Source organism: Pavona decussata, unplaced genomic scaffold (genome assembly GCF_977016875.1).
Source record: "Pavona decussata unplaced genomic scaffold, jaPavDecu1.1 SCAFFOLD_386, whole genome shotgun sequence".
Classification (NCBI taxonomy): Eukaryota; Metazoa; Cnidaria; class Anthozoa; order Scleractinia; family Agariciidae; genus Pavona; species Pavona decussata.
The window spans coordinates 563,895-591,103 of record NW_028145758.1 but is presented as its reverse complement, the minus strand read 5'-3'; the positions used below and the strand labels follow the sequence as shown (position 1 = coordinate 591,103).

General features: G+C 36.1%; 2 protein-coding genes across 7 annotated transcripts in view; one reads left to right on the top strand and one right to left on the bottom strand.

Annotated features, from left to right (window-relative positions):
* LOC146451470 (uncharacterized) overlaps positions 1-27,209 on the top strand; it is a 236,248-nt gene that overhangs the window by 110,988 nt on the left and 98,051 nt on the right. The gene's annotated exons all lie outside the window — the stretch shown is intronic.
* LOC146451475 (uncharacterized) lies at positions 14,418-15,384 on the bottom strand. 2 transcript variants are annotated; one of them, XM_085098966.1, is made up of 2 exons: positions 15,188-15,384; positions 14,418-15,025 (listed from the first exon to the last, which is right to left on the bottom strand). In XM_085098966.1, the coding sequence occupies exons 1-2, from the start codon at positions 15,339-15,341 to the stop codon at positions 14,439-14,441; spliced, it is 741 nt and encodes a 246-aa protein (XP_084955092.1). In that variant the 5' UTR covers positions 15,342-15,384; the 3' UTR covers positions 14,418-14,438. The 2 variants fall into 2 exon arrangements, with proteins under 2 accessions (XP_084955092.1, XP_084955091.1); XM_085098965.1 differs by having other exon boundaries at positions 14,418-15,384.

Below are 27,209 nucleotides of genomic sequence, written 5' to 3'. Positions count from 1 at the left end.
CCCAAACGTAAGAATTACAAAACCTCAAACCTAAAAAAACAAAGCCTCAAACGTAAGAATTACTAACACCCAAACGTAAGAAATGCTAACCCCTACACGTAACAAATCTAAAACCCAAACGTAAGAATTTCTATCCTCAAAACGTGAGAAATCTAACACCCAAACGTAAGAATTACTAACTCCCAAACGTAAAAAATCTAAACCCCCAAACGTAAAAAAATCTAACCCCTAAATGTAAGAAATAATACCTCCTTAACGTAAAAACTCTAACCCCAAAAACACAAGAATTACTAACTTCCAAACGTAAGAAATCTAATCCCCAAACGTAAGAATTACTAACCACCAAAACATAGGAAAGCTAACCCCCAAAAGTAAGAATTACTAGCCCCCAAAGGTAAAAAAAAACTAACCCTAAAACAAAAGAAATACTACCCCCGAACGTAAGAAATCTAACCCCCAAACGTAAGAATTAGCAACCCCAAACGTAACAAAACTAATCTCCAAGCATAAGAATTACTAACTCCTAAACGTTAGAAATCTAACCCTTACAGGTAAGAATTACTAACCCCAAAACGTAAGAAACCTAACCCACGAAAGTACGAAATCTAACCCCCAAGCGTACAAATTAATAACCCTTTAAACCTGAGAAATCCTACCCCTAAACGTGAGAATTACTAACCCCCAAACGTAAAAAATCTTACCATCAAAGGTAAGAATTACAGACTCCTAAACGTAAGAAATCTAACCCTTAAACGTAAGAGTTACTAACCCCCAAACGAGAGAAATCTAACCCCTAAACGTAACAATTACTAACCTCCAAACATAAAAAATCTAGCCATTAAACTTAATATTTACTAACCCCCAAGCGTAAGAAATCCAAACCCCAAACGTATTAATTCCTAGCCCATAAACATAAGAAATCTAACTCACAAACATAACAATTACTAAACCCCAAACGGAAGATATCCAACCCCCAAACGTAAGAATTACTAACCCCCAAACGTAAGAATTACTAACCCCAAAACGTAAGAAATCTAACACCCAAACATATGAACTATTAACCTTATCAAAGAAATTTAACCCCCAAACGTGAGAATAACTAACCCCAAACCTAACACCCAGACGTATGAACTATTAACCTTATATGTAGAAAACTTACTCCTTAAACGTAAGAATTACTAAACCCCAAACGCAAGAAATTTCACCCCCAAACGTAAGAAATCTAACCCCCAAACGTAAGAATTACTAACCTCCAAACGCAAGAAATCTAACCCCCAAACGTAAGAATCACTAACCCCTAAGCGTAAGAAATCTAACCCCTAAACGTAACAATTATTAACTCTAAACGTAAGAAAACTAATCCTTAAACTTAAGAATTACTAACCAAAAAAAGTAAGAAATCTAACCCCTAAAGGTAAGAATTACTAACCCCTAAGCATAAGAAATCTAACCCTTAAACGTAAGAGTTATTAGCCCCCAAACGTAAGAAATCTAACCCCTAAACGTAAAAATTACTAACCTCCACAATACAAATCTAACCCCCAAACGTAAGGAGAAAAATACCCCCAAACGTAAGAATTACTAACCCCCGAACATAAGAAATGCTAAACCCTACACGTAAGAAATCTAACCCTTAAACGTAAATCTTACTAACCCTCAAACGTAAGAAATCTAACCCTGAAAAGTAAGAATTAATAACAACCAAACGTAACAAATCCAACCCCCAAACTTGAGAATTACTAACTCCCAAAAACCTTCAAACCTTCAAACGTAAGAATTACTAACCCCCAAACGTAAAAAATACTAACACCAAAATGTAAAAAATCCAACCCCCAAACGTAAGAATTACAAACGCCCGAACGTAAGAAATCTAACCATCAAACGTAAAAATTACTAACCCCCAAACGTAAGAAATCTAACCATCAAACGTAAAAATTACTAACCCCCAAACGTAAGAAATCTAACCGTCAAACGTAAGAATTACAAACCCCTAATCGTAAGAATTAATAAGCACCAAACGTAAAAAATCCAACTTCCAAACGTAAGAAATACTAACCCCCAAACGTAAGTAAACTAACCCTCAAACGTAGGAACTACTATCCCCCAAACGTAAAAAATCTAACCCTTAAAGGTAACAATTATTAACACCCAAAGGTACGAATTACTAACCCTAAAACTTAAGAAATCTAAACCCTAAACGTAAGAAGAACTGACCCTCAAACTTAAGAAAACTAACATTCAAACGTAAGAATTACTAACCCATGAACGTAAGAAAAATAACCCCCAAAGTAAGAATTACTAACCCCCAAACGGAAGAAATCTAACACCCAAGCGTAGAAATTACCAACCTTCAAACGTCAAAAATGTAACCCAAAAACGTAAGAATTACTAACCCCCAAACGTAAGAATTGCTTACACCCAAACGTAAAAAATGTAACCCCCAAACGTAAGAATAACTAACCCCAAATCTAACACCCAGACGTATGAACTATTTACCTTATATGTAAAAACTTAACTCCTAAACGTAAGAATTACTAAACCCCTAACGCAAGAAATTTCACCCCCAAACGTACGAAATCTAACCCCCAACCGTAAAAAATACTAACCTCCAAACACACGAAATCTAACCCCCAAACGTAAGAATTACTAACCTCCAAACGTAAGAAAACTAATCCCCAAACGTAACAATTATTAACTCTAAACATAAGAAAACTAACCCTTAAACTTAAGAATTACTAACCCAAAAAAGTAAGAAATCTTACCCCTAAAGGCAAGAATTACTAACCCCCAAACGTAAGAAATCTAACCCCTAAACGTAAAAATTACTAACCTCCACAATAGAAATCTAACCCCCAAACGTAAGGAGAAAAATACCCCCAAAACGTAAGAATTAAAAACCCCCAAACATAAGAAATGCTAACCCCTACACGTAAGAAATCTAACCCTTATACGTAAGTATTACTAACCCCAAAACGTAACAATTACTAAGCCCTAAACGTAAGAAATCTAACCGTCAAACGTAAGAATTAAAAACCCCTCAATCGAAAGAATTAATAAGCCCCAAACGTAAAAAATCCAACTTCCAAACGTAAGAAATACTAACCCCCAAACGTAAGTAAACTAACCCTCAAACGTAGGAACTACTATCCCCCAAACGTAAAAAATCTAACCCTTAAAGGTAAGAATTAAAAACAACCAAAGGTATGAATTACTAACCCTTAAAAGTAAGAAATCTAAACCCTAAACGTAATAAGAACTAACCCTCAAACGAAAGAAAACTAATATTCAAACGTAAGAATTACTAACCCATAAACGTAAGAAAATTTACCCCCAAAGTAAGAACTACTAACCCCCAAACGGAAGAAATCTAACACCCAAGCGTAAAAATTACCAACCTTCAAACGTAAAAAATGTAACCCAAAAACGTAAGAATTACTAACCCATAAACGTAACAAAATGTAACCCCCAAACGTAAGAATAACTAACCCCAAATCTAACACCCAGACGTATGAACTATTAACCCTATATGTAGAAAACTTAACTCTCAAACGTAAGATGAACTAAACCCCAAACGCAAGAAATTTCACCCCCAAACGTAAAAAATACTAACCTCCAAACACACGAAATCTAACCCCCAAACGTAAGAATTACTAACCTCCAAACGTAAGAAATCTAACACCCAAACGTAAGAATTACTAACCCCTAAGCGTAAGAAATCTAACCTCTTAACGTAACAATTATTAACTCTAAACGTAAGAAAACTAATCCTTGAACTTAAGAATTACTAACCCAAAAAATTAAGAAATCTAACCCCCAAAAGTAAGAATTACTAACCCCTAAGCGTAAGAAATCTAACCTATAAACGTAAGAGTTACTAGCCCCCAAACGTAAGAAATCTAACCCCTAAGCGTAAAAATTACTAACCTCCACAATAAAAACCTAACCCCCAAACGTAAGGAGAAAAATATCCCCAAACGTAAAAATTACTCACCCCCAAACATAAGAAATGCTAAACCCTACACGTAAGAAATCTAACCCTTAAACGTAAATATTACTAAACCCCAAACGTAAGAAATCTAACCCTGAAAAGTAAGAATTAATAACAACCAAACGTATCAAATCCAACCCTTAACTTAACAATTACTAACTCCCATACGAAACAAATCTAACCCCCAAACGTAAAAAATACTAACACCCAAATGTAAAAAATCCAACCTCCAAATGTAAGAATTACAAACGCCCGAACGTAAGAAATCTAACCCCCAAAAGTAAGAATTACTTACCCCTAAGCGTAAGAAATCTAACTTCTAAACGTAACAATTATTAACTCTAAGCGTAAGAAAACTAACCACTTAAACTTAAGAATTACTAACCCAAAAAAGTGAAAAATCTAACCCATAAAGGTAAAAATTACTAACCCTTAAGCGTAAGAAATCTAACCCTTAAACGTAAGTGTTACTAGCCCCTAAACGTAAGAAATCTAACCCCTAAACGTAAAAATTACTAACCTCTACAATAGAAATCTAACTCCCAAACGTAAAGAAAAAAATACCCCCAAACGTAAGAATCACTAACCTGCGAACGTAACTAACTTCCAAACGTAAGAATTACTAACCCCTAAACGTAACGAAACTACCCCCAAAACACAATAAAGTTATAAACCAAACGTAAGAATTCCTAATCCTCAAAAGTAACAAATCTAACCCCTAAACGTAAGAATTACTAACCCCCAAACGTAAGAAATCTAACCGCCAAACGTAAGATTGCTAACCCCCAACAATAAGAAAACTAACCCATAGACCTAATAAGTCTAACCTCCAAACGTTATAATTACTAACCCCCGAACGTAAGAATTACTAACGCCCAAACTTAAGAATTACTACCCCTCAAACGCAAAAATTACAAACCCTGAAACGTGAAAGAATTTAACCTCCAAACGTAAGAATTACTAACCTGCAACCGTATAAAAACTAACCCCCAAACATAATAATTACTAGCCCACAAACGTAACAAATCTACCCCGAAACGTAAAAAATACTAACTCTTAAACCTAAGAATTACTTACCCCAAAACGTAAGAAATCTGACCGCAAACGAAACAATTGCTAACCCCCAACCGTAAGAAAACTAACCCCTAAAAGTAATAAGTCTACCCTCCAAACGTTGGAATTACTAACCCCCAAACGTAAAAGTTGCTAACCCCCAACCGTAGGAAAACTAGCCCCTAGAAGTAATAAGTCTAACCTCCAAACGTTAGAATTACTAACCCACAAACGTAAAAAGTCTGACCTCCCAATCGTAAAAATTACTAACCCCCAATCGTAAGAAATCTAACCCTTAAACGTAACAATTAGTCACCCCTAAACATAACAAAATCTAACCCCCAAACGTAAGTAATCTAACCCCTAACCGTAAGAAATCTAACCCCCAAACGTAAAAATTACTAGCCCCCGAACGTAAGAAATCTAACCCCCAAACGTAGTAATTACTAACCCCCAAACGTAAGAATTACTAAACTCCAAACGTAAGAAATCTAATCCCAAAACGTAAGAAAAACAAACCACCAAGCGTAAAAAATTTAACCCTTAAACGTAAGAAATACTAGCCCCCAAAAGGTAAGAAATCTAACATCTAAACGTAAAAATTACTAACCCTCAAACATAAAAAATGTAACACCCAAAACGTAAAAATTACTAACCCCCAAATGTAAGAAATCAAAACCATTAAACGTAAGAAATGCTAACCTCCAAACGTAAGAAATCTAACCCCCAAACGTAATAAAATTCCAAAACCCGAGGCGTAAGAAATCTATCCCCTAAACGTAAGAATTACCAGACCGAAAACGTAAGAAATCTAACCTCTAAACGTAAAAATTACTAACCCCCAAACGTTAGAATTACATACCCCCAAACATAAGAATAACTAACTCCTAAGAGTAAGTAATCTAACCCCTAAACTTAACAATCATCAACAATAAACGTAAAAAAAATAACCCTTAAACGTAAGAATTACTAACCCCCAAACGTAAGAAATCTAACCCTGAAACAAAAGAATTAAAAACTACCAAACGTAAAAAATCTAAAGCCCTAACGTAGTTATTATTAATCCCCAAACGAAACAAATCTAACCCCCACCCCAAAGAAAAAATTACAAACGCCCGAACGTAAGAGATCTAACCATCAAACGTAAGAATTACTAACCTTCAAACGTAAGAAATCTAACCCTTAAACGTAAAAATTACCAATGCCAAACGTAAGTTTCTAATTCCCAAACGTAAGAATTACTAACACCCAAAGGTAAGAAATCTAACCCCCAAACGTAAGAATTACTAACCCCCAAACGTAATATATTTAACCCCCAAACGTAAGGATTAATAACCCTCAAACGCAAGAATTACAAACCCCGAAACGCAAGAAAAATCTAACCCCCAAACCTAAGAATTACTAACCCCAAAACGTAAGAATTACTAACACCGAAACGTAAGAAAACTAACCCCCCAAAAAAGAGAATTACAAACGCTCGAACGTAAGAAATCTAACCATCAGACGTAAGAATTACTAACCCTCAAACGTAAGAAATCTAACCCCTAACCGTAAGAAGTCTAAACCACAAACGTAAAAAGTCTGACCTCCCAATCGTAAAAATTACTAACCCCCAATCGTAAGAAATCTAACCCTTAAACGTAACAATTAGTCACCCCTAAACATAACAAAATCTAACCCCCAAACGTAAGAAATCTAACCCCTAACCGTAAGAAATCTAACCCCCAAACGTAAAAATTACTAGCCCCCGAACGTAAGAAATCTAACCCCCAAACGTAGTAATTACTAACCCCAAACGTAAGAATTACTAAACTCCAAACGTAAGAAATCTAATCCCCAAACGTAAGATTAACAAACCACCAAGCGTAAAAAATTTAACCCTTAAACGTAAGAATTACTAGCCCCCAAAAGGTAAGAAATCTAACATCTAAACGTTAAAATTACTAACCCTCAAACATAAAAACTGTAACACCCAAAACGTAAAAATTACTAACCTCCAAACGTAAAAAAATCAAAACCATTAAACGTAAGAATTGCTAACCTCCAAACGTAAGAAATCTAACCCCCAAGCGTAATAAAATTCCAAAACCCGAAGCGTAAGAAATCTATCCCCTAAACGTAAAAATTACTAACCCCCAAACGTTAGAATTACATACCCCCAAACATAAGAATAACTAACCCCTAAAAGTAAGAAATCTAACCCCTAAAACTTAACAATCATTAACTAGAAACGTAAAAAAATAACCCTTAAACGTAAGAATTACTAACCTTCAAACGTATAAAAATCTAACCCCGAAACAAAAGAATTAAAAACTACCAAACGTAAAAAATCTAAAGCCCTAACGTAGGAATTACTAATCCCCAAACGTAACAAATCCAACCCCCAAACTTAGGAATTACTAACCCTCAAACGAAAGAATTCTAACCTTCAAACGTAAGAATTACTAACACCGAAATGTAAAAAAACTAACCATCAACCGTAAGAGTTACTAACCCTCAAACGTAAGAAATCTAACCCTTAAATGTTAAAATTACTAATGCAAAACGTAAGTTTCTAATTCCCAAACGTAAGAATTACTAACCCCCAAAGGTAAGAAATCTAACTCCCAAACGTAAGAAATCTAACCCCCAAACGTAAGAATTACTAACCCCCAAACGTAATAAATTTAACCCCCAAACGTAATAAATTTAACCCCCAAACGTAAGAATTACTAACCCTCAAACGCAAGAATTACAAACCCCAAAACGTAAATAAAATCTAACCCTTAAACCTAAGAATTACTAACCCCAAAACGTAAGAAATCTAACCGAAAAACATAAAAATTGCTAACCCCCCACGATAAAGAAAACTAACCCCTAGACCTAATAAGTCTAACCTCCAAACTTAGGCATTACTAACTCCCAAAGGTAAGAAATCTAACCCCCAAACGTAAGAATTACAAACCCCCAAAGGTAAGAAATCTAACTCCCAAATGTAAGGAATCTAACCCCCAAACGTAAAAAGTCTGACCCCCAATCGTAAGAACTACTAACCCCCAAACATAAGAAATCTAACCCTTAAACGTAACAATTACTCAGCCCCAAAAGATTAGAAATCTCACCTCCAAACGTAAGAAATCTAACCCCCAAACGTGAAAATTACTAACCTCCGAACGTAACAAATCTAACCCCCAAACGTAGTAATTACTAACCCTTAAACGTAAGAATTACTTACCCCCAAACGTAAAAAGTCTGACCCCCAAACGTAAGAAATTACTAAACTCCAAACGTAAGAAATCTAACCGCCAAACGTAAGAATTGCTAACCCCCAACAATAAGAAAACTAACCCCTAGACCTAATAAGTCTAACCTCCAAACGTTAGAATTAATAACCCGCGAACGTAAGAAATTTTAACCATCAAACGTAAGAATTACTAACCCTCAAACGTAAGAAATCTAACCCTTAACCGTTAAAATTACTAAAGCCAAACGTAAGTTTCTAATTTTTAAACTTAAGAATTACTAACCCCCAAACGTAAGAATTACTAACCCCCAAAGGTAAGAAAACTAACCGCCAAAGGTAAAAAATTACAATATCCCAAACGAAAGAATTACTAACCTGCAAACGTAAGAAATCTAACCGCCAAACATAAGAATAACTCACCCTCAAACGTATGAAATCTAACAACGTAAGAATAACTAACCTCCGAACGTAAGAAATCTAACCAATAAACGTTAGAATTACTTACCCCTCAAACGTGACAATTTCAACCCCCAAACCTAATAATTACTAACCCCCAAACGTAAAAGTTGCTAACCCCCAACTGTAACAAAACAAACCCCTAGACCTAATAAGTTTAACCTCCGAACTTAAGAATTACTAACCCCCAAACGTGAGAAATCTAACCCCCAAACGTAAGAATTACTAACCCCCAAAGGTAAGAAATCTAACCCCCAAACGTAAGGAATCTAACCCCAAAACGTAAAAAGTCTGAGCCCCAATCGTAAAAATTAAGAATCCCCAAACGTAAGAAATCTAACCCTTAAACGTAACAATTACTCAGCCCCAACAGATAAGAAATCTAACCCCCAAACGTAAGAAATCTAACCCCTAACCGTAAGAAATCTAACCCCCAAACGTAAAAAATTACTAACCCCCGAACGTAAGAAATCTAACCCCCAAACGTAGTAATTACTAACCTCCAAACGTAAGAATTACTAACTTCCAAACGTAAGGAATCTAACCCCCAAACGTAAAAAGTCTGACCCCCAAACTTAAGAATTACTAAACTCCAAACGTAAGAAATCTAACCGCCAAACGTAAGAATTGCTAACCTCCAACAATAAGAAAACTAACCCTTAGACCTAAAAAGTCTAACCTCCAAACGTTAGAATTAGTAACCCCCGAACGTAGGAAATCTAACCATCAAACGTAAGAATTACTAACCCTCAAACGTAAAAAACCTAACCCTTAACCGTTAATATTTCTCATGCCAAACCTAAGTTTCTAATTTTCCCAACTTAAGAATTACTAACCCCCAAACGTAAGAAACCTAACCGCCAAACATAAGAATAACTCACCCCCAAACGCATGAAATCCAACCCCCAAACGTAAGAAGAACTAACCTCCGAACGTAAGAAATCTAACCAATAAACGTTAGAATTACTTACCCCTCAAACGTGACAATTTCAACCCCCAAACCTAATAATTACTAACCCCTAAACGTAAAAAATCTAACCCCTAAACGTAAAAGTTGCTAACCCCCAACTGTAAGAAAACTAACCCCTAGAGGTAATAAGTGTAACCTCCACACGTAAGAATTACTAACCCCAAAACGTAGTAATTACTAACCCCCAAACGTAAGAGATCTAACCCTTAAACGTAAGAATTACTCAGCCACAAAAGATAAGAAATCTAACCCCCAAACGTAAGAAATCTAACCTCTAACCGTAAAAATTACTAACCCCCGAACGTAAGAAATCTAACCCCCAAACGTAGTAATTACTAACCCCCAAACGTAAGAATTACTAAACTCCAAACGTAAGAAATCTAACCGCCAAATGTAAGAATTGCTAACCCCCAACAATAAGAAAACTAACCCCTAGACCTGCTAAATCTAACCTCCAAAAGTTTTTTTTTTTTTTTTTTTTTTAATTATTTTTATTTTATTTTTTTTTTTTTTTGTCTTACAACATATATGAAATGTTTACAGTACTAAACACTACTGATACTAAATATTACTAACAATATTCACTATACTTGCATTATTTACAATATTAGCTATACTGCTATACTATCAATACCATACAATGCTCGTACTACTAATAATTACAATGCTTACACTACTTACAATTCTAATACATCACGCGCGCACACACACACACACACACACATAAACACCAAAAAAAAAAGAAAAAAAGGAAATAACGCAAGAGGTAATAAGTTCCATTGATCAAGTCAGAGGAGTTTTTTTTCCTGTGTATTTTATAGTATTTCAATTCTGTATTTAATTATCATTTTATCAACGAAGTCTTGGAGGAGAATTGGTTTGTTGTGTAGTTTGTTGGCGTAAATATAGTGTCTCATAAATAACATGGTATAATTGAATTTCCTCACTAGTGCCTTTTCATGCAAGTCCGAGAGGATGCCAAACAGTCTTTCTTCGCTAGACGGATTGAATTTGACCTTGTTTTCTATATTGAACCAGTTGATAACCCGTTGAATGAAAATCTTGACGAAATGACAATCTCTAAAAGTATGATCAATAGAGTCTTTTTCACCACAATATATACATTCATCATCTTCCTTGATTCCGTAGCGGTAAAGTTCCTTTTTGGTGACTACAATTCGGTGGATTAATTTATATTGAAATTCCTTTAATTTGGTCTCTCTACAGACGGTTTTTAGGGAGGTGAATATTTTTTCCCATTTATCTTCATCCAAGGGAAGATCTTTGCTCCATTTCTGTGGCCCAGAATGACCTGTCGTGTGGATTTTTGTGCATAATAACCTGTAGAAGTCGCTAGTCTTGATTTTGTTTAGATATAGAGTTATCGATTCATTTAATTGTAGACTAAGATTATTATCAGAATATGACTCTTTGTTAATTGGCTTCGTTGATTTTGCTTTGGCTAATAAGTGCTTTGGGATAGCGCTAATAACTTGATAGTATTGGAGAAAGTTAGTTTTACAGGAATACTTATTCGTAAATTCCTGGTAGGACATTGGTTGACCGGTATTGTTTAAAAGATCTTGTATTGACAGGATACCTTTTTTAAACCATTCCCTGATAAAAATGGTTTTACTGTCAACAAGTATTTCTTTGTTGTTGAATAGAATTATATTTTGTGCTTGATCAAAGCTGTAAAGAGTTTTTAATTCACTGAAGTATACTAGAATATTTCGGTAAAACAATGGAATAGATTTTATGTATTTCGCATCGTAGTTACACCTCAGTAAAAAGTTCAAACCTCCGAATTTTCTTAGGTAATAATTAGGAACTGTTTTCCAATTTTGGTTCCCTGGAGTCAGTAATCTTGGAATCCAGGCTAATTTTAGAGCCTTAAACATTATGTCGATGTCTACCATACGTATTCCGCCTCTCCCCGGATCCTGGTAGAGCCCAGTTCGTTTAATTTTATCCCTTTTGTTTTTCCATAAGAAACTAAAAAGCTTTGTTTTCACTGTGCTTGCGATATCTTCGGGAACATTAAGAATTGAAGCTGAATAAATTAATTGAGACAATCCTAAGGACTTAATTATCAGTACCTTCCCAAATAGTGTAAGGTCTCTTGATCTCCACATATCCAGTTTTGTTTGAAGTTTTCGTATTTTCAGATTAAAATTCAGTTCATTGTTACCCTTCTCATCATAAGAGACATGAATTCCTAAGAGGCGAACCGGACTATGCAACCATTTTAGTTGTAAAGGATAACTTTTGTTTTTTTCCCATTTTCCCAACCAAATTGCTTTCGATTTCTTTATGTTTAACTTGAGACCCGCTAGCCTCCCAAAATCTCCCACCGTTTTCAAAGCATTTTCAACAGAGATCAAATCTGCACAGAAAAGGTTTGTGTCGTCCGCGAATTGGCTCAGTTTGATTTCGTGCCCGAATATTTTGATTCCTGTTATACTTGGTTCTTGTCTGATTTTACTGGATAATATCTCCGTGGAAAGCACAAATAAGTACGGAGAAAGGGGACACCCCTGTCGCACTCCTCTTGACGGTCTAAACCAGTTGGTCATGAAACCATTGTTTATCGCCGCGCTCTCAATTTTTGTATAGAATGTGCTGATCCATCGTTTAATACCCTTTCCGAAATTGAATATATCCAGTGCTTTCATCATGAACGACCATTCTAGAGAATCAAAAGCTTTCCGAAAGTCTAGAGATACTAGAATGCCAGGTATGCTTTCTGACTTCGTATGTTCCATTATGTCGATTATTAGCCTAATATTTTCCCCGATATATCTTCCTTTGATAAAACCGGTTTGATCAGTGTGCACTAGATTTGGTAATAATGGTTCTATTCTCCTTGCTATTGCCTTAGTTGCTATCTTGCAATCAACATTTAGCAGTGTTACCGGTCTCCAGTTTGAAAGTTCTAGTAGCGAGCCATCTTCCTTGGGAATTAAAGTAATAACGCCTCTTCGTTGTGAAATGGTGAGTTCATTTGCATCGTAGGCCGCATTGAAACTAGCAACAAGATCGTGTCCTAGCAGATCGAAAAAAAACGCATAAAATTCAACCGTGAAACCATCTTCTCCTGGAGCTTTGTTGTTTTGAAAAGTGTCTAAAGCTTTTTTGCATTCTTCATAAGATAATGGACCTTCTATGCTATCCCTGTCTGCATCTGATAGTTTTGGAATTTTTAAATGTTCGGTGAATTCATCAACATTATTTTCCTGTGAATTATTTGCTGAAGCGTACAATTCGCTATAATAGTTTTCGATAGCTTCTAATATCTGAGTCTCGTTGTTTGTTACTGTTTCACTTTCTATTCGCAGTTCAGTGATGGTCTTCCTGTTGTAGTTTCTTTTCTCCAGATTGAAAAAGTACTTTGTTGGACGTTCGCCCTTTTCGACCCAGCGACATTTCGATCTAAAAATAGCTGCCCTCCCTTTCTCCTCGTAAATAGATTGGAGATCCATTTTGAGATCTTCATATTCATTTAGGATGTGCGTGATAATGGGAGAGTTAAAGTTGTCGCAAATATTGCGGTCCAGAATTTCGAGTTGTCTCCTAATTTCCAATTCTCTATTAGTGGTCGCTTTAGCTTTCTTTTTACTATAAGCAATGGTTGCCGCTCTGATTTCCATTTTTAACATTTCCCAAAGAAGCCGAGCGTCTGCCAAATCGGAGTAAACAGCGCGTGTGCGGGAGTACGTTTCACGGATTTTAGACACATAATATTCATCTTTCAGTAAAGTGTTGTTGAATTTCCAAAGTCCGGGTCCTCTAGACTTTTCAGTTGTCCAAGACAAAGAAATGTAAATTGCTCGATGATCCGGTGCTATAGAAGGATAAATTTCACTTTTCTTCACATGTTGTGTCAGATTTTTGGCAACTAGGAAAAAGTCTATTCTGGATTTCAGTTTTAACACTTTTGATTCATAAGAGTATTTACGTAGCCTCGGGTGACGTAATCTTTGAATATCTACGAGATCGAAAGCGTCCATAGTTGTCAAAATCAGGTTTCGATAATTTGTTGGTTTCCAAATTGTGCCACCAATTTTATCTATCTTTGATAGTGTGCAATTCCAGTCGCCACCTACAATAAGCGTGGAAATTTCTGACTTGTCGATAAGGCAATTGTTCAAGTTTTGTAAGAATTCTAATTGTTCACTTTGGCTATTCGGGGCATAAATATTCACCAGTGATAATTTTAGAGAATTCAGAACACAAGTAATTAGCACGATTCTTCCAGCCTTGTCACTGAATGAGTAATCGATCTTATTTTGCACCGTAGGGTGTAAAAGAATGCAAACACCTTTACTATGCCTGGTTCCGTGAGAGAAAAATATTTCACCTCCCCATTCGCTTTTCCAAATAATTTCATCTTCTGGTTGAGAGTAAGTTTCTTGTAAGAAATAAATTTTTGAGTTATGATCTTTGAGATATAGAAAAATGCTCCTCCGTTTGGCTTGATCTCTTATTCCCCTTACGTTTAGAGAAAGTATATCGTATTTTGCCTTCTCTTGCATTACAATAAAAAACAAAAAAAAGACAAGAAAAATATATATGCAAATTAGAAAAAAAAAATAATACAGAAGCAAAACAAAACTAAAATTATACAAAAACGTAAATTAAAGTAGTTTATGAGCGTTTCCCTTCTTCTTCTCCGAAATTTGCGTTTTTTGTTCCTGTCCCAAATGTAAGTAACAGTTTTTGTCCTCTTTGGCCAGACAATTGAACGTTTAAAGATAATCTAAGTCTTCCAGCTCGTTAATTCTGACTGGCTTACCCTGCGGAGAGGTCTTGACATATATTGATCCATCCATAGACCAGACACTCAACAATTCATTATTTCTCCGCATCTCGTTTGCCCGATTCATTATTTTTTTCCTATACGAGGTAAGATTCTCGTTTAAAAAAATTCTGTCGGCTTGCACTAGAGTTGACGACGAGCACTGCGGGAAGATGTTAGAAACTCTGACATTTTTTAGCTTAGCCCTAGCCCTGTACAGATTTGTTTTGACCTTGTGGCTTATGAATTTTACAATAATTGGTTTGTTACCCTTCCTGTACAGCTTGTGACATATTTCGATATCCTTTGGTTCCACCGATACATCTAGGGCCTCCGCTAATTTTAGCACCACGTCTTCCGTCTCGGTGTAGGCGCTTTCTGGTACACCATGTATTTCTAGGGAGTTTTTCCTCGTGTATTGTTCTAGTTTGTCTTGAAGGTCGTACAATTCACCAATTTCTTCTTCCTGCTCTTGAATTTTCTTTCTTGCTGCCACCAGCTCACGTTCTGCCTCGTTGTACTGCTTCGTTATATGTTCTAGAGATGATTTCAACGCGGTTATATCATCTGTTTGATGTTGGATTGTGCGCTTGAGATCGGTCATTTCGCTTCTGATTGATTTGTTTTCGCGTAGGATAGTTGAAGTATTTATTTGAATATCTACCAACATCTCCCTTAGTTCTGCATTACTGGGCTCACCTTCGATGTTTATTGCTTCATTTGTCGCTTCCACTAACTCCGCGGCCTCTTCTTCCTGACATTCCGCCATGTTGGCTCTTTTAAGTGTCGATAGTTCTTCTTCTTCCACTGATCCTCGAGCTCCTCGTTTGTGTTTTCCTCCTAACTTCTGCATTTAATACTTCAGCAAGTGTTTAAACGTTGAATTATTATGTCAAGGCGGTATAAAAGTTAAAATTAGTAACCCCCGAACGTAAGAAATCTAACTATCAAACGTAAGAATTACTAACCCTCAAACGTAAAAAAAATCTAACCCTTAAACGTTAAAATTACTAATGCCAAACGTAAGTTTCTAATTTCCAAACTTAAGAATTACTAACCCCCAAACGTAAGAATTACAAACCCCCAAAGATAAGAAAACTAACCGCCAAACGTAAAAAATTACAATATCCCAAACGAACGAATTACTAACCTGCAAACGTAAGAAACCTAACCGCCAAACATAAGAATAACTAACCCCCAAACGTATGAAATCTAACCCCCAAATGTAAGAATTACTAACCTCCGAACGTAAGAAATTAAACCAACAAACGTTAGAATTACTTACCCCTCAAACGTGACAATTTCAACCCCCAAAACTAATAATTACTAACCCCCAAACGTAAGAAATCTAACCCCCAAACGTAAAAGGTGCTAACCCCCAACTGTAAGAAAACTAACCCCTAGACGTAATAACTCTAACCTCCAAACGTAAGAATTACTAACCCCCAAACGTAAGAATTACTAACCCCCAAACGTAAGGAATCTAACCTGAAAGCGTAAAAAGTCTGACCCCCAATCGTAACAATTACTAACCCCCAAACGTAAGAAATCTAACCCTTAAACGTAAGAATTACTCAGCCCCAAAAGATAAGAAATCTAACCCCCAAACGTAAGAAATCTATCCCCTAACCGTAAGAAATCTATCCCCCAAACGTAATAATTACTAACCCCCGAACGTAAGAAATCTAACCCCCAGACGTAGTAATTACTAACCCACAAACGTGAGAATTACTAAACTCCAAACGTAAGAAATCTAACCGTCAAACGTAAGAATTTCTAACTCCCAACAATAAGAAAACTAACCCCTAGACCTAATAAGTCTAACCTCCAAACGTTAGAATTAGTAACCACCGAACGTAAGAAATCTAACCATCAAACATAAGAATTACTAAACCTCAAACGTAAGAAATCTAACCGTTAAACGTTTAAATTATTAATGCCAAACGTAAGTTTCTAATTTCCAAACTTAAGAATTGCTCACCCCCAAACGTGAGAAATCTAACCCCCAAACGTACGAATTACTAACCCCCAAAGGTAAGAAAACTAACCGCCAAAGGTAAAAAATTACAATATCCCAAACGAAAGAATTACTAACCTGCAAACGTAAGAAACCTAACCGCCAAACATAAGAATAACTAACCCCCAAACGTATGAAATCTAACCCCCAAACGTAAGAATTACTAACCTCCGAATGTAGGCAATCTAACCAATAAACGTTAGAATTACTTACCCCTCAAACGTGACAATTTCAACCCCCAAACGTAAAAGTTGCTAACCCCCAACTGTAACAAAAGTAACCCCTAGAGGTAATAAGTCTAACCTCCAAACGTAAGAATTACTAACCCCCAAACGTAAGAAATCTAACCCCCAAACGTAAGAATTACTAACCCCCAAACGTAAGAAATCTAACCCCCAAACGTAAAAAGTCTGACCCCCAATTGTAAGAATTACTAACCCCCAAACGTGAGAAATCTAACCCCCAAACGTAAAAATTACTAGCCCCCGAACGTAAGAAATCTAACCCCCAAACGTAGTAATTACTAACCCCCAAACGTAAGAATTACTAAACTCCAAACGTAAGAAATCTAATCCCAAAACGTAAGAAAAACAAACCACCAAGCGTAAAAAATTTAACCCTTAAACGTAAGAAATACTAGCCCCCAAAAGGTAAGAAATCTAACATCTAAACGTAAAAATTACTAACCCTCAAACATAAAAAATGTAACACCCAAAACGTAAAAATTACTAACCCCCAAATGTAAGAAATCAAAACCATTAAACGTAAGAAATGCTAACCTCCAAACGTAAGAAATCTAACCCCCAAACGTAATAAAATTCCAAAACCCGAGGCGTAAGAAATCTATCCCCTAAACGTAAGAATTACCAGACCGAAAACGTAAGAAATCTAACCTCTAAACGTAAAAATTACTAACCCCCAAACGTTAGAATTACATACCCCCAAACATAAGAATAACTAACTCCTAAGAGTAAGTAATCTAACCCCTAAACTTAACAATCATCAACAATAAACGTAAAAAAAATAACCCTTAAACGTAAGAATTACTAACCCCCAAACGTAAGAAATCTAACCCTGAAACAAAAGAATTAAAAACTACCAAACGTAAAAAATCTAAAGCCCTAACGTAGTTATTATTAATCCCCAAACGAAACAAATCTAACCCCCACCCCAAAGAAAAAATTACAAACGCCCGAACGTAAGAGATCTAACCATCAAACGTAAGAATTACTAACCTTCAAACGTAAGAAATCTAACCCTTAAACGTAAAAATTACCAATGCCAAACGTAAGTTTCTAATTCCCAAACGTAAGAATTACTAACACCCAAAGGTAAGAAATCTAACCCCCAAACGTAAGAATTACTAACCCCCAAACGTAATATATTTAACCCCCAAACGTAAGGATTAATAACCCTCAAACGCAAGAATTACAAACCCCGAAACGCAAGAAAAATCTAACCCCCAAACCTAAGAATTACTAACCCCAAAACGTAAGAATTACTAACACCGAAACGTAAGAAAACTAACCCCCCAAAAAAGAGAATTACAAACGCTCGAACGTAAGAAATCTAACCATCAGACGTAAGAATTACTAACCCTCAAACGTAAGAAATCTAACCCCTAACCGTAAGAAGTCTAAACCACAAACGTAAAAAGTCTGACCTCCCAATCGTAAAAATTACTAACCCCCAATCGTAAGAAATCTAACCCTTAAACGTAACAATTAGTCACCCCTAAACATAACAAAATCTAACCCCCAAACGTAAGAAATCTAACCCCTAACCGTAAGAAATCTAACCCCCAAACGTAAAAATTACTAGCCCCCGAACGTAAGAAATCTAACCCCCAAACGTAGTAATTACTAACCCCAAACGTAAGAATTACTAAACTCCAAACGTAAGAAATCTAATCCCCAAACGTAAGATTAACAAACCACCAAGCGTAAAAAATTTAACCCTTAAACGTAAGAATTACTAGCCCCCAAAAGGTAAGAAATCTAACATCTAAACGTTAAAATTACTAACCCTCAAACATAAAAACTGTAACACCCAAAACGTAAAAATTACTAACCTCCAAACGTAAAAAAATCAAAACCATTAAACGTAAGAATTGCTAACCTCCAAACGTAAGAAATCTAACCCCCAAGCGTAATAAAATTCCAAAACCCGAAGCGTAAGAAATCTATCCCCTAAACGTAAAAATTACTAACCCCCAAACGTTAGAATTACATACCCCCAAACATAAGAATAACTAACCCCTAAAAGTAAGAAATCTAACCCCTAAAACTTAACAATCATTAACTAGAAACGTAAAAAAATAACCCTTAAACGTAAGAATTACTAACCTTCAAACGTATAAAAATCTAACCCCGAAACAAAAGAATTAAAAACTACCAAACGTAAAAAATCTAAAGCCCTAACGTAGGAATTACTAATCCCCAAACGTAACAAATCCAACCCCCAAACTTAGGAATTACTAACCCTCAAACGAAAGAATTCTAACCTTCAAACGTAAGAATTACTAACCCCAAAACGTAAGAATTACTAACACCGAAATGTAAAAAAACTAACCATCAACCGTAAGAGTTACTAACCCTCAAACGTAAGAAATCTAACCCTTAAATGTTAAAATTACTAATGCAAAACGTAAGTTTCTAATTCCCAAACGTAAGAATTACTAACCCCCAAAGGTAAGAAATCTAACTCCCGAACGTAAGAAATCTAACCCCCAAACGTAAGAATTACTAACCCCCAAACGTAATAAATTTAACCCCCAAACGTAAGAATTACTAACCCTCAAACGCAAGAATTACAAACCCCAAAACGTAAATAAAATCTAACCCTTAAACCTAAGAATTACTAACCCCAAAACGTAAGAAATCTAACCGAAAAACATAAAAATTGCTAACCCCCCACGATAAAGAAAACTAACCCCTAGACCTAATAAGTCTAACCTCCAAACTTAGGCATTACTAACTCCCAAAGGTAAGAAATCTAACCCCCAAACGTAAGAATTACAAACCCCCAAAGGTAAGAAATCTAACTCCCAAATGTAAGGAATCTAACCCCCAAACGTAAAAAGTCTGACCCCCAATCGTAAGAACTACTAACCCCCAAACATAAGAAATCTAACCCTTAAACGTAACAATTACTCAGCCCCAAAAGATTAGAAATCTCACCTCCAAACGTAAGAAATCTAACCCCCAAACGTGAAAATTACTAACCTCCGAACGTAACAAATCTAACCCCCAAACGTAGTAATTACTAACCCTTAAACGTAAGAATTACTTACCCCCAAACGTAAAAAGTCTGACCCCCAAACGTAAGAAATTACTAAACTCCAAACGTAAGAAATCTAACCGCCAAACGTAAGAATTGCTAACCCCCAACAATAAGAAAACTAACCCCTAGACCTAATAAGTCTAACCTCCAAACGTTAGAATTAATAACCCGCGAACGTAAGAAATTTTAACCATCAAACGTAAGAATTACTAACCCTCAAACGTAAGAAATCTAACCCTTAACCGTTAAAATTACTAAAGCCAAACGTAAGTTTCTAATTTTTAAACTTAAGAATTACTAACCCCCAAACGTAAGAATTACTAACCCCCAAAGGTAAGAAAACTAACCGCCAAAGGTAAAAAATTACAATATCCCAAACGAAAGAATTACTAACCTGCAAACGTACGAAATCTAACCGCCAAACATAAGAATAACTCACCCTCAAACGTATGAAATCTAACTCCCAAACGTAAGAATAACTAACCTCCGAACGTAAGAAATCTAACCAATAAACGTTAGAATTACTTACCCCTCAAACGTGACAATTTCAACCCCCAAACCTAATAATTACTAACCCCCAAACGTAAAAGTTGCTAACCCCCAACTGTAACAAAACAAACCCCTAGACCTAATAAGTTTAACCTCCGAACTTAAGAATTACTAACCCCCAAACGTGAGAAATCTAACCCCCAAACGTAAGAATTACTAACCCCCAAAGGTAAGAAATCTAACCCCCAAACATAAGGAATCTAACCCCAAAACGTAAAAAGTCTGAGCCCCAATCGTAAAAATTAAGAATCCCCAAACGTAAGAAATCTAACCCTTAAACGTAACAATTACTCAGCCCCAACAGAGAAGAAATCTAACCCCCAAACGTAAGAAATCTAACCCCTAACCGTAAGAAATCTAACCCCCAAACGTAAAAAATTACTAACCCCCGAACGTAAGAAATCTAACCCCCAAACGTAGTAATTACTAACCTCCAAACGTAAGAATTACTAACTTCCAAACGTAAGGAATCTAACCCCCAAACGTAAAAAGTCTGACCCCCAAACTTAAGAATTACTAAACTCCAAACGTAAGAAATCTAACCGCCAAACGTAAGAATTGCTAACCTCCAACAATAAGAAAACTAACCCTTAGACCTAAAAAGTCTAACCTCCAAACGTTAGAATTAGTAACCCCCGAACGTAGGAAATCTAACCATCAAACGTAAGAATTACTAACCCTCAAACGTAAAAAACCTAACCCTTAACCGTTAATATTTCTCATGCCAAACCTAAGTTTCTAATTTTCCCAACTTAAGAATTACTAACCCCCAAACGTAAGAAACCTAACCGCCAAACATAAGAATAACTCACCCCCAAACGCATGAAATCCAACCCCCAAACGTAAGAAGAACTAACCTCCGAACGTAAGAAATCTAACCAATAAACGTTAGAATTACTTACCCCTCAAACGTGACAATTTCAACCCCCAAACCTAATAATTACTAACCCCTAAACGTAAAAAATCTAACCCCTAAACGTAAAAGTTGCTAACCCCCAACTGTAAGAAAACTAACCCCTAGAGGTAATAAGTGTAACCTCCACACGTAAGAATTACTAACCCCAAAACGTAGTAATTACTAACCCCCAAACGTAAGAGATCTAACCCTTAAACGTAAGAATTACTCAGCCACAAAAGATAAGAAATCTAACCCCCAAACGTAAGAAATCTAACCTCTAACCGTAAAAATTACTAACCCCCGAACGTAAGAAATCTAACCCCCAAACGTAGTAATTACTAACCCCCAAACGTAAGAATTACTAAACTCCAAACGTAAGAAATCTAACCGCCAAATGTAAGAATTGCTAACCCCCAACAATAAGAAAACTAACCCCTAGACCTGCTAAATCTAACCTCCAAAAGTTAAAATTAGTAACCCCCGAACGTAAGAAATCTAACTATCAAACGTAAGAATTACTAACCCTCAAACGTAAAAAAAATCTAACCCTTAAACGTTAAAATTACTAATGCCAAACGTAAGTTTCTAATTTCCAAACTTAAGAATTACTAACCCCCAAACGTAAGAATTACAAACCCCCAAAGATAAGAAAACTAACCGCCAAACGTAAAAAATTACAATATCCCAAACGAACGAATTACTAACCTGCAAACGTAAGAAACCTAACCGCCAAACATAAGAATAACTAACCCCCAAACGTATGAAATCTAACCCCCAAATGTAAGAATTACTAACCTCCGAACGTAAGAAATTAAACCAACAAACGTTAGAATTACTTACCCCTCAAACGTGACAATTTCAACCCCCAAAACTAATAATTACTAACCCCCAAACGTAAGAAATCTAACCCCCAAACGTAAAAGGTGCTAACCCCCAACTGTAAGAAAACTAACCCCTAGACGTAATAACTCTAACCTCCAAACGTAAGAATTACTAACCCCCAAACGTAAGAATTACTAACCCCCAAACGTAAGGAATCTAACCTGAAAGCGTAAAAAGTCTGACCCCCAATCGTAACAATTACTAACCCCCAAACGTAAGAAATCTAACCCTTAAACGTAAGAATTACTCAGCCCCAAAAGATAAGAAATCTAACCCCCAAACGTAAGAAATCTATCCCCTAACCGTAAGAAATCTATCCCCCAAACGTAATAATTACTAACCCCCGAACGTAAGAAATCTAACCCCCAGACGTAGTAATTACTAACCCACAAACGTGAGAATTACTAAACTCCAAACGTAAGAAATCTAACCGTCAAACGTAAGAATTTCTAACTCCCAACAATAAGAAAACTAACCCCTAGACCTAATAAGTCTAACCTCCAAACGTTAGAATTAGTAACCACCGAACGTAAGAAATCTAACCATCAAACATAAGAATTACTAAACCTCAAACGTAAGAAATCTAACCGTTAAACGTTTAAATTATTAATGCCAAACGTAAGTTTCTAATTTCCAAACTTAAGAATTGCTCACCCCCAAACGTGAGAAATCTAACCCCCAAACGTACGAATTACTAACCCCCAAAGGTAAGAAAACTAACCGCCAAAGGTAAAAAATTACAATATCCCAAAGGAAAGAATTACTAACCTGCAAACGTAAGAAACCTAACCGCCAAACATAAGAATAACTAACCCCCAAACGTATGAAATCTAACCCCCAAACGTAAGAATTACTAACCTCCGAATGTAAGCAATCTAACCAATAAACGTTAGAATTACTTACCCCTCAAACGTGACAATTTCAACCCCCAAACGTAAAAGTTGCTAACCCCCAACTGTAACAAAAGTAACCCCTAGAGGTAATAAGTCTAACCTCCAAACGTAAGAATTACTAACCCCCAAACGTAAGAAATCTAACCCCCAAACGTAAGAATTACTAACCCCCAAACGTAAGAAATCTAACCCCCAAACGTAAAAAGTCTGACCCCCAATTGTAAGAATTACTAACCCCCAAACGTGAGAAATCTAACCTCTAACCGTAAGAAATCTAACCCCCAAACGTAAAAATTACTAACCCCCGAACGTAAGAAATCTAACCCCTCAAACGTAGTAATTACTAACCCCCAAACGTAAGAATTACTAAACTCCAAACGTAAGAAATCTAACCGCCAAATGTAAGAATTGCTAACCCCCAACAATAAGAAAACTAACCCTTAGACCTAATAAGTCTAACCTCCAAACGTTAAAATTAGTAACCCCCGAACGTAAGAAATCTAACTATCAAACGTAAGAATTACTAACCCTCAAACGTAAAAAAAATCTAACCCTTAAACGTTAAAATTACTAATGCCAAACGTAAGTTTCTAATTTCCAAACTTAAGAATTACTAACCTCCAAACGTAAGAATTACAAACCTCCAAAGATAAGAAAACTAACCGCCAAACGTAAAAAATTACAATATCCCAAACGAACGAATTACTAACCTGCAAACGTAAGAAACCTAACCGCCAAACATAAGAATAACTAACCCCCAAATTTATGAAATCTAACCTCCAAATATAAGAATTACTAACCTCCGAACGTAAGAAATCAAACCAACAAACGTTAGAATTACTTACCCCTCAAACGTGACAATTTCAACCCCCAAAACTAATTATTACTAACCCCCAAACGTAAGAAATCTAACCCCCAAACGTAAGGAATCTAACCAGAAAACGTAAAAAGTCTGACCCCCAATCGTGACAATTACTAACCCCCAAACGTAAGAAATCTAACCCCTAACCGTAAGAAATCTATCCCCCAAACGTAAAAATTACTAACCCCCGAACGTAAGAAATCTAACACCCGAACGTAGTAATTACTAACCCACAAACGTGAGAATTACTAAACTCCAAACGTAAGAAATCTAACCTCCAAACGTTAGAATTAGTAACCCCGGGACGTAAGAAATCTAACCATCAAACATAAGAATTACTAACCCTCAAAGTAAGAAATCTAACCGTTAAACGTTAAAATTATTAATACCAAACGTAAGTTTCTAATTTCCAAACTTAAGAATTGCTAACCCCCAAACGTGAGAAATCTAACCCCCAAACGTAAGAATTACTAACCCCCAAAGGTAAGAAAACTAACCGCCAAAGGTAAAAAATTACAATATCCCAAACGAAAGAATTACTAACCTGCAAACGTAAGAAACCTTACCGCGAAACATAAGAATAACTAACCCCAAAACGTATGAAATCTAACCCCCAAACGTAAGAATTACTAACCTCCGAATGTAAGCAATCTAACCAATAAACGTTAGAATTACTTACCCCTTAAACGTGACAATTTCAACCCCCAAACTTAATAATTACTAACCCCCAAACGTAAAAGTTGCTAACCCTCAACTGTAACAAAACTAACCCCTAGAGGTAATAAGTCTAACGTCCAAACGTAAGAATTACTAACCCCCAAACGTAAAAAATCTAACCCCCAAACGTAAGAATTACTAACCCCCAAACGTAAAAAATCTAACACCCAAACGTAAAAAGTCTGACTTCCAATCGTAAGAATTACTAACCCCGAAACGTGAGAAATCTAACCCCTAACCGTAAGAAATCTAACCCCGAAACGTAAAAATTACTAACCCCCGAACGTAAGAAATATAACCCCCAAACGTAGTAATTACTAACCCCCAAAGGGAAGGAATCTAACCCCCAAACGTAAAAAGTCTGACCACCAATCGTAAGAATTACTAATCCTCAAACGTAAGAAATCTAACCCTTAAACGTAATAATTACTAAGCCTCAAAAGATAAGAAATCTAACACCCAAACTTAAGAAATCTAACACCTAACCGTAAGAAATCTAACCCCCAAACGTAAAAATTACTAGCCCCGAACGTAAGAAATCTAACCCCTCAAACGTAGTAATTACTAACCCCCAAACGTAAGAATTACTAAACTCCAAACGTAAGAAATCTAACCGCCAAACGTAAGAATTGCTAACCTCCAACAATAAGAAAACTAACCCCTAAACCTAGTAAGTCTAACCTCCAAACGTGAGAACTAGTAACCCCCGAACGTAGGAAATCTAACCATTAAACGTAAGAATTACTAACCCTCAAATGTAAGAAATCTAACCCTTAAACGTTAAAATTACTTATGCCAAACGTAAGTTTCTAATTTCCAAACTTAAGAATTACTAACCCCCAAACGTAAGAAATCTAACCCCCAAACGTAAGAATTACTAACCCCCAAAGATAAGAAAACTAACCGCCAAAGATAAAAAAATTACAATATCGCAAACGAAAGAATTACTAAACTGCAAACGTAAGAAACCTAACCGCCAAACATAAGAATAACTAACCCCCAAACGTATGAAATATAACCCCCAAACGTAAGAATTACTAACTTCCGAACGTAAGAAATCTAACCAATAAACGTTAGAATTACTTACCCTTCAAACGTGACATTTTTTAACCCCCAAACCTGATAATTACTAACCCCCAAACGTTAATGTTGCTAACCCCCAACTGTAAAAAAACTAACCCCTAGACGTAGTAAGTCTAACCTGCAAACGTAAGAATTACTAACCCCCAAACGTAAAAAGTCTGACCCCCAATCGTAAGAATTACTAACCTCCAAACGTAAGAAATCTAACCCCCAAACGTAAGAATTACTAACCCCCAAACGTAAAAAGTCTGACCCCCAATCGTAAGAATTACTAACTTCCGAACGTAAGAAATCTAACCAATAAACGTTAGAATTACTTACCCCTCAAACGTGACAATTTCAACCCCCAAAACTAATAATTACTAACCCCCAAACGTAAGAAATCTAACCCCCAAACGTAAAAGTTGCTGACCCCAAACTGTAAGAAAACTAACTCCTAGACGTAATAAGTCTAACCTCCAAACGTAAGAATTACTAACCCCCAAACGTAAGAAATCTAACCCCCAAACGTAAGAATTACTAACCCCCAAACGTTAAGAATCTAACCCCCAAACGTAAAAAGTCTGATCCCTAATCGTAAGAATTACTAACCCCCAAACGTAAGAAATCTAACCCCCAAACGTAAGAATTACTCAGCCCTAAAAGATAAGAAATCTAACTCCTAAACGTAAGAAATCTAACCTTTAACTGTAAGAAATCTAACCCCCAAAAGTAAAAATTACTAACCCCCGAACGTAAGAAATCTAACCCCCAAACGTAGTAATTACTAACCCCCAAACGTAAGAATTACTTAACTCCAAACGTAAGAAATCTAAGCGCCAAACGTAAGAATTGCCGACCCCTAACAATAAGAAAACTAACCCTTAGACCTAATAAGTCTATCCTCTAAACGTTAGAATTAGTAACCACCGATCGTAAGAAATCTAACCATCAAAGGTAAGAATTACCAACCCTCGAACGTAAGAAATCTAGCCCTTAAACGTTAAAATGACTAATGCCAAACGTCAGTTTCTAATTTCCAAACTTAAGAATTACTAACCCCCAAACGTAAGAATTACTAACGCCCAAATGTAAAAAAACTAACCGCCAAACGTATTAAATAAAAGCTTATGGAACTGGTTATTTAAATATTTTATTCGTGTTTTAAGAAATTGAATTCTTGAGTTTTCCTCACAGTCGAAACTTGAAGAAGAAGATCGTTGTGCTAGCGTTGCAAATCAATGCGCTTTTTACATTTTGAAGTTTTTTTTTTGGAGGCCAGGATCCCAATGGCTAAAAAATCGTGTTGGGTTTTCCTTAATTCGATTGCGTTCAAAAGTTATAGAATTGTTTTCAAACGGCGAGAAAAAAATGAGGAGTCAACGCACGGAAATGGATTTTCAAGGAACAAATTTTTAGAAGTTTCAAATTCCCCGACACGATCAAAATTGACTTAAATCGACCAAAGTATTTTTTGAGTTTTAACTCTTGAAGGTGTCCTCTCCAAGCGAAGATAAAAGATTGAGAAAACAGCAATATATATGTTGTCAATGAGAGGA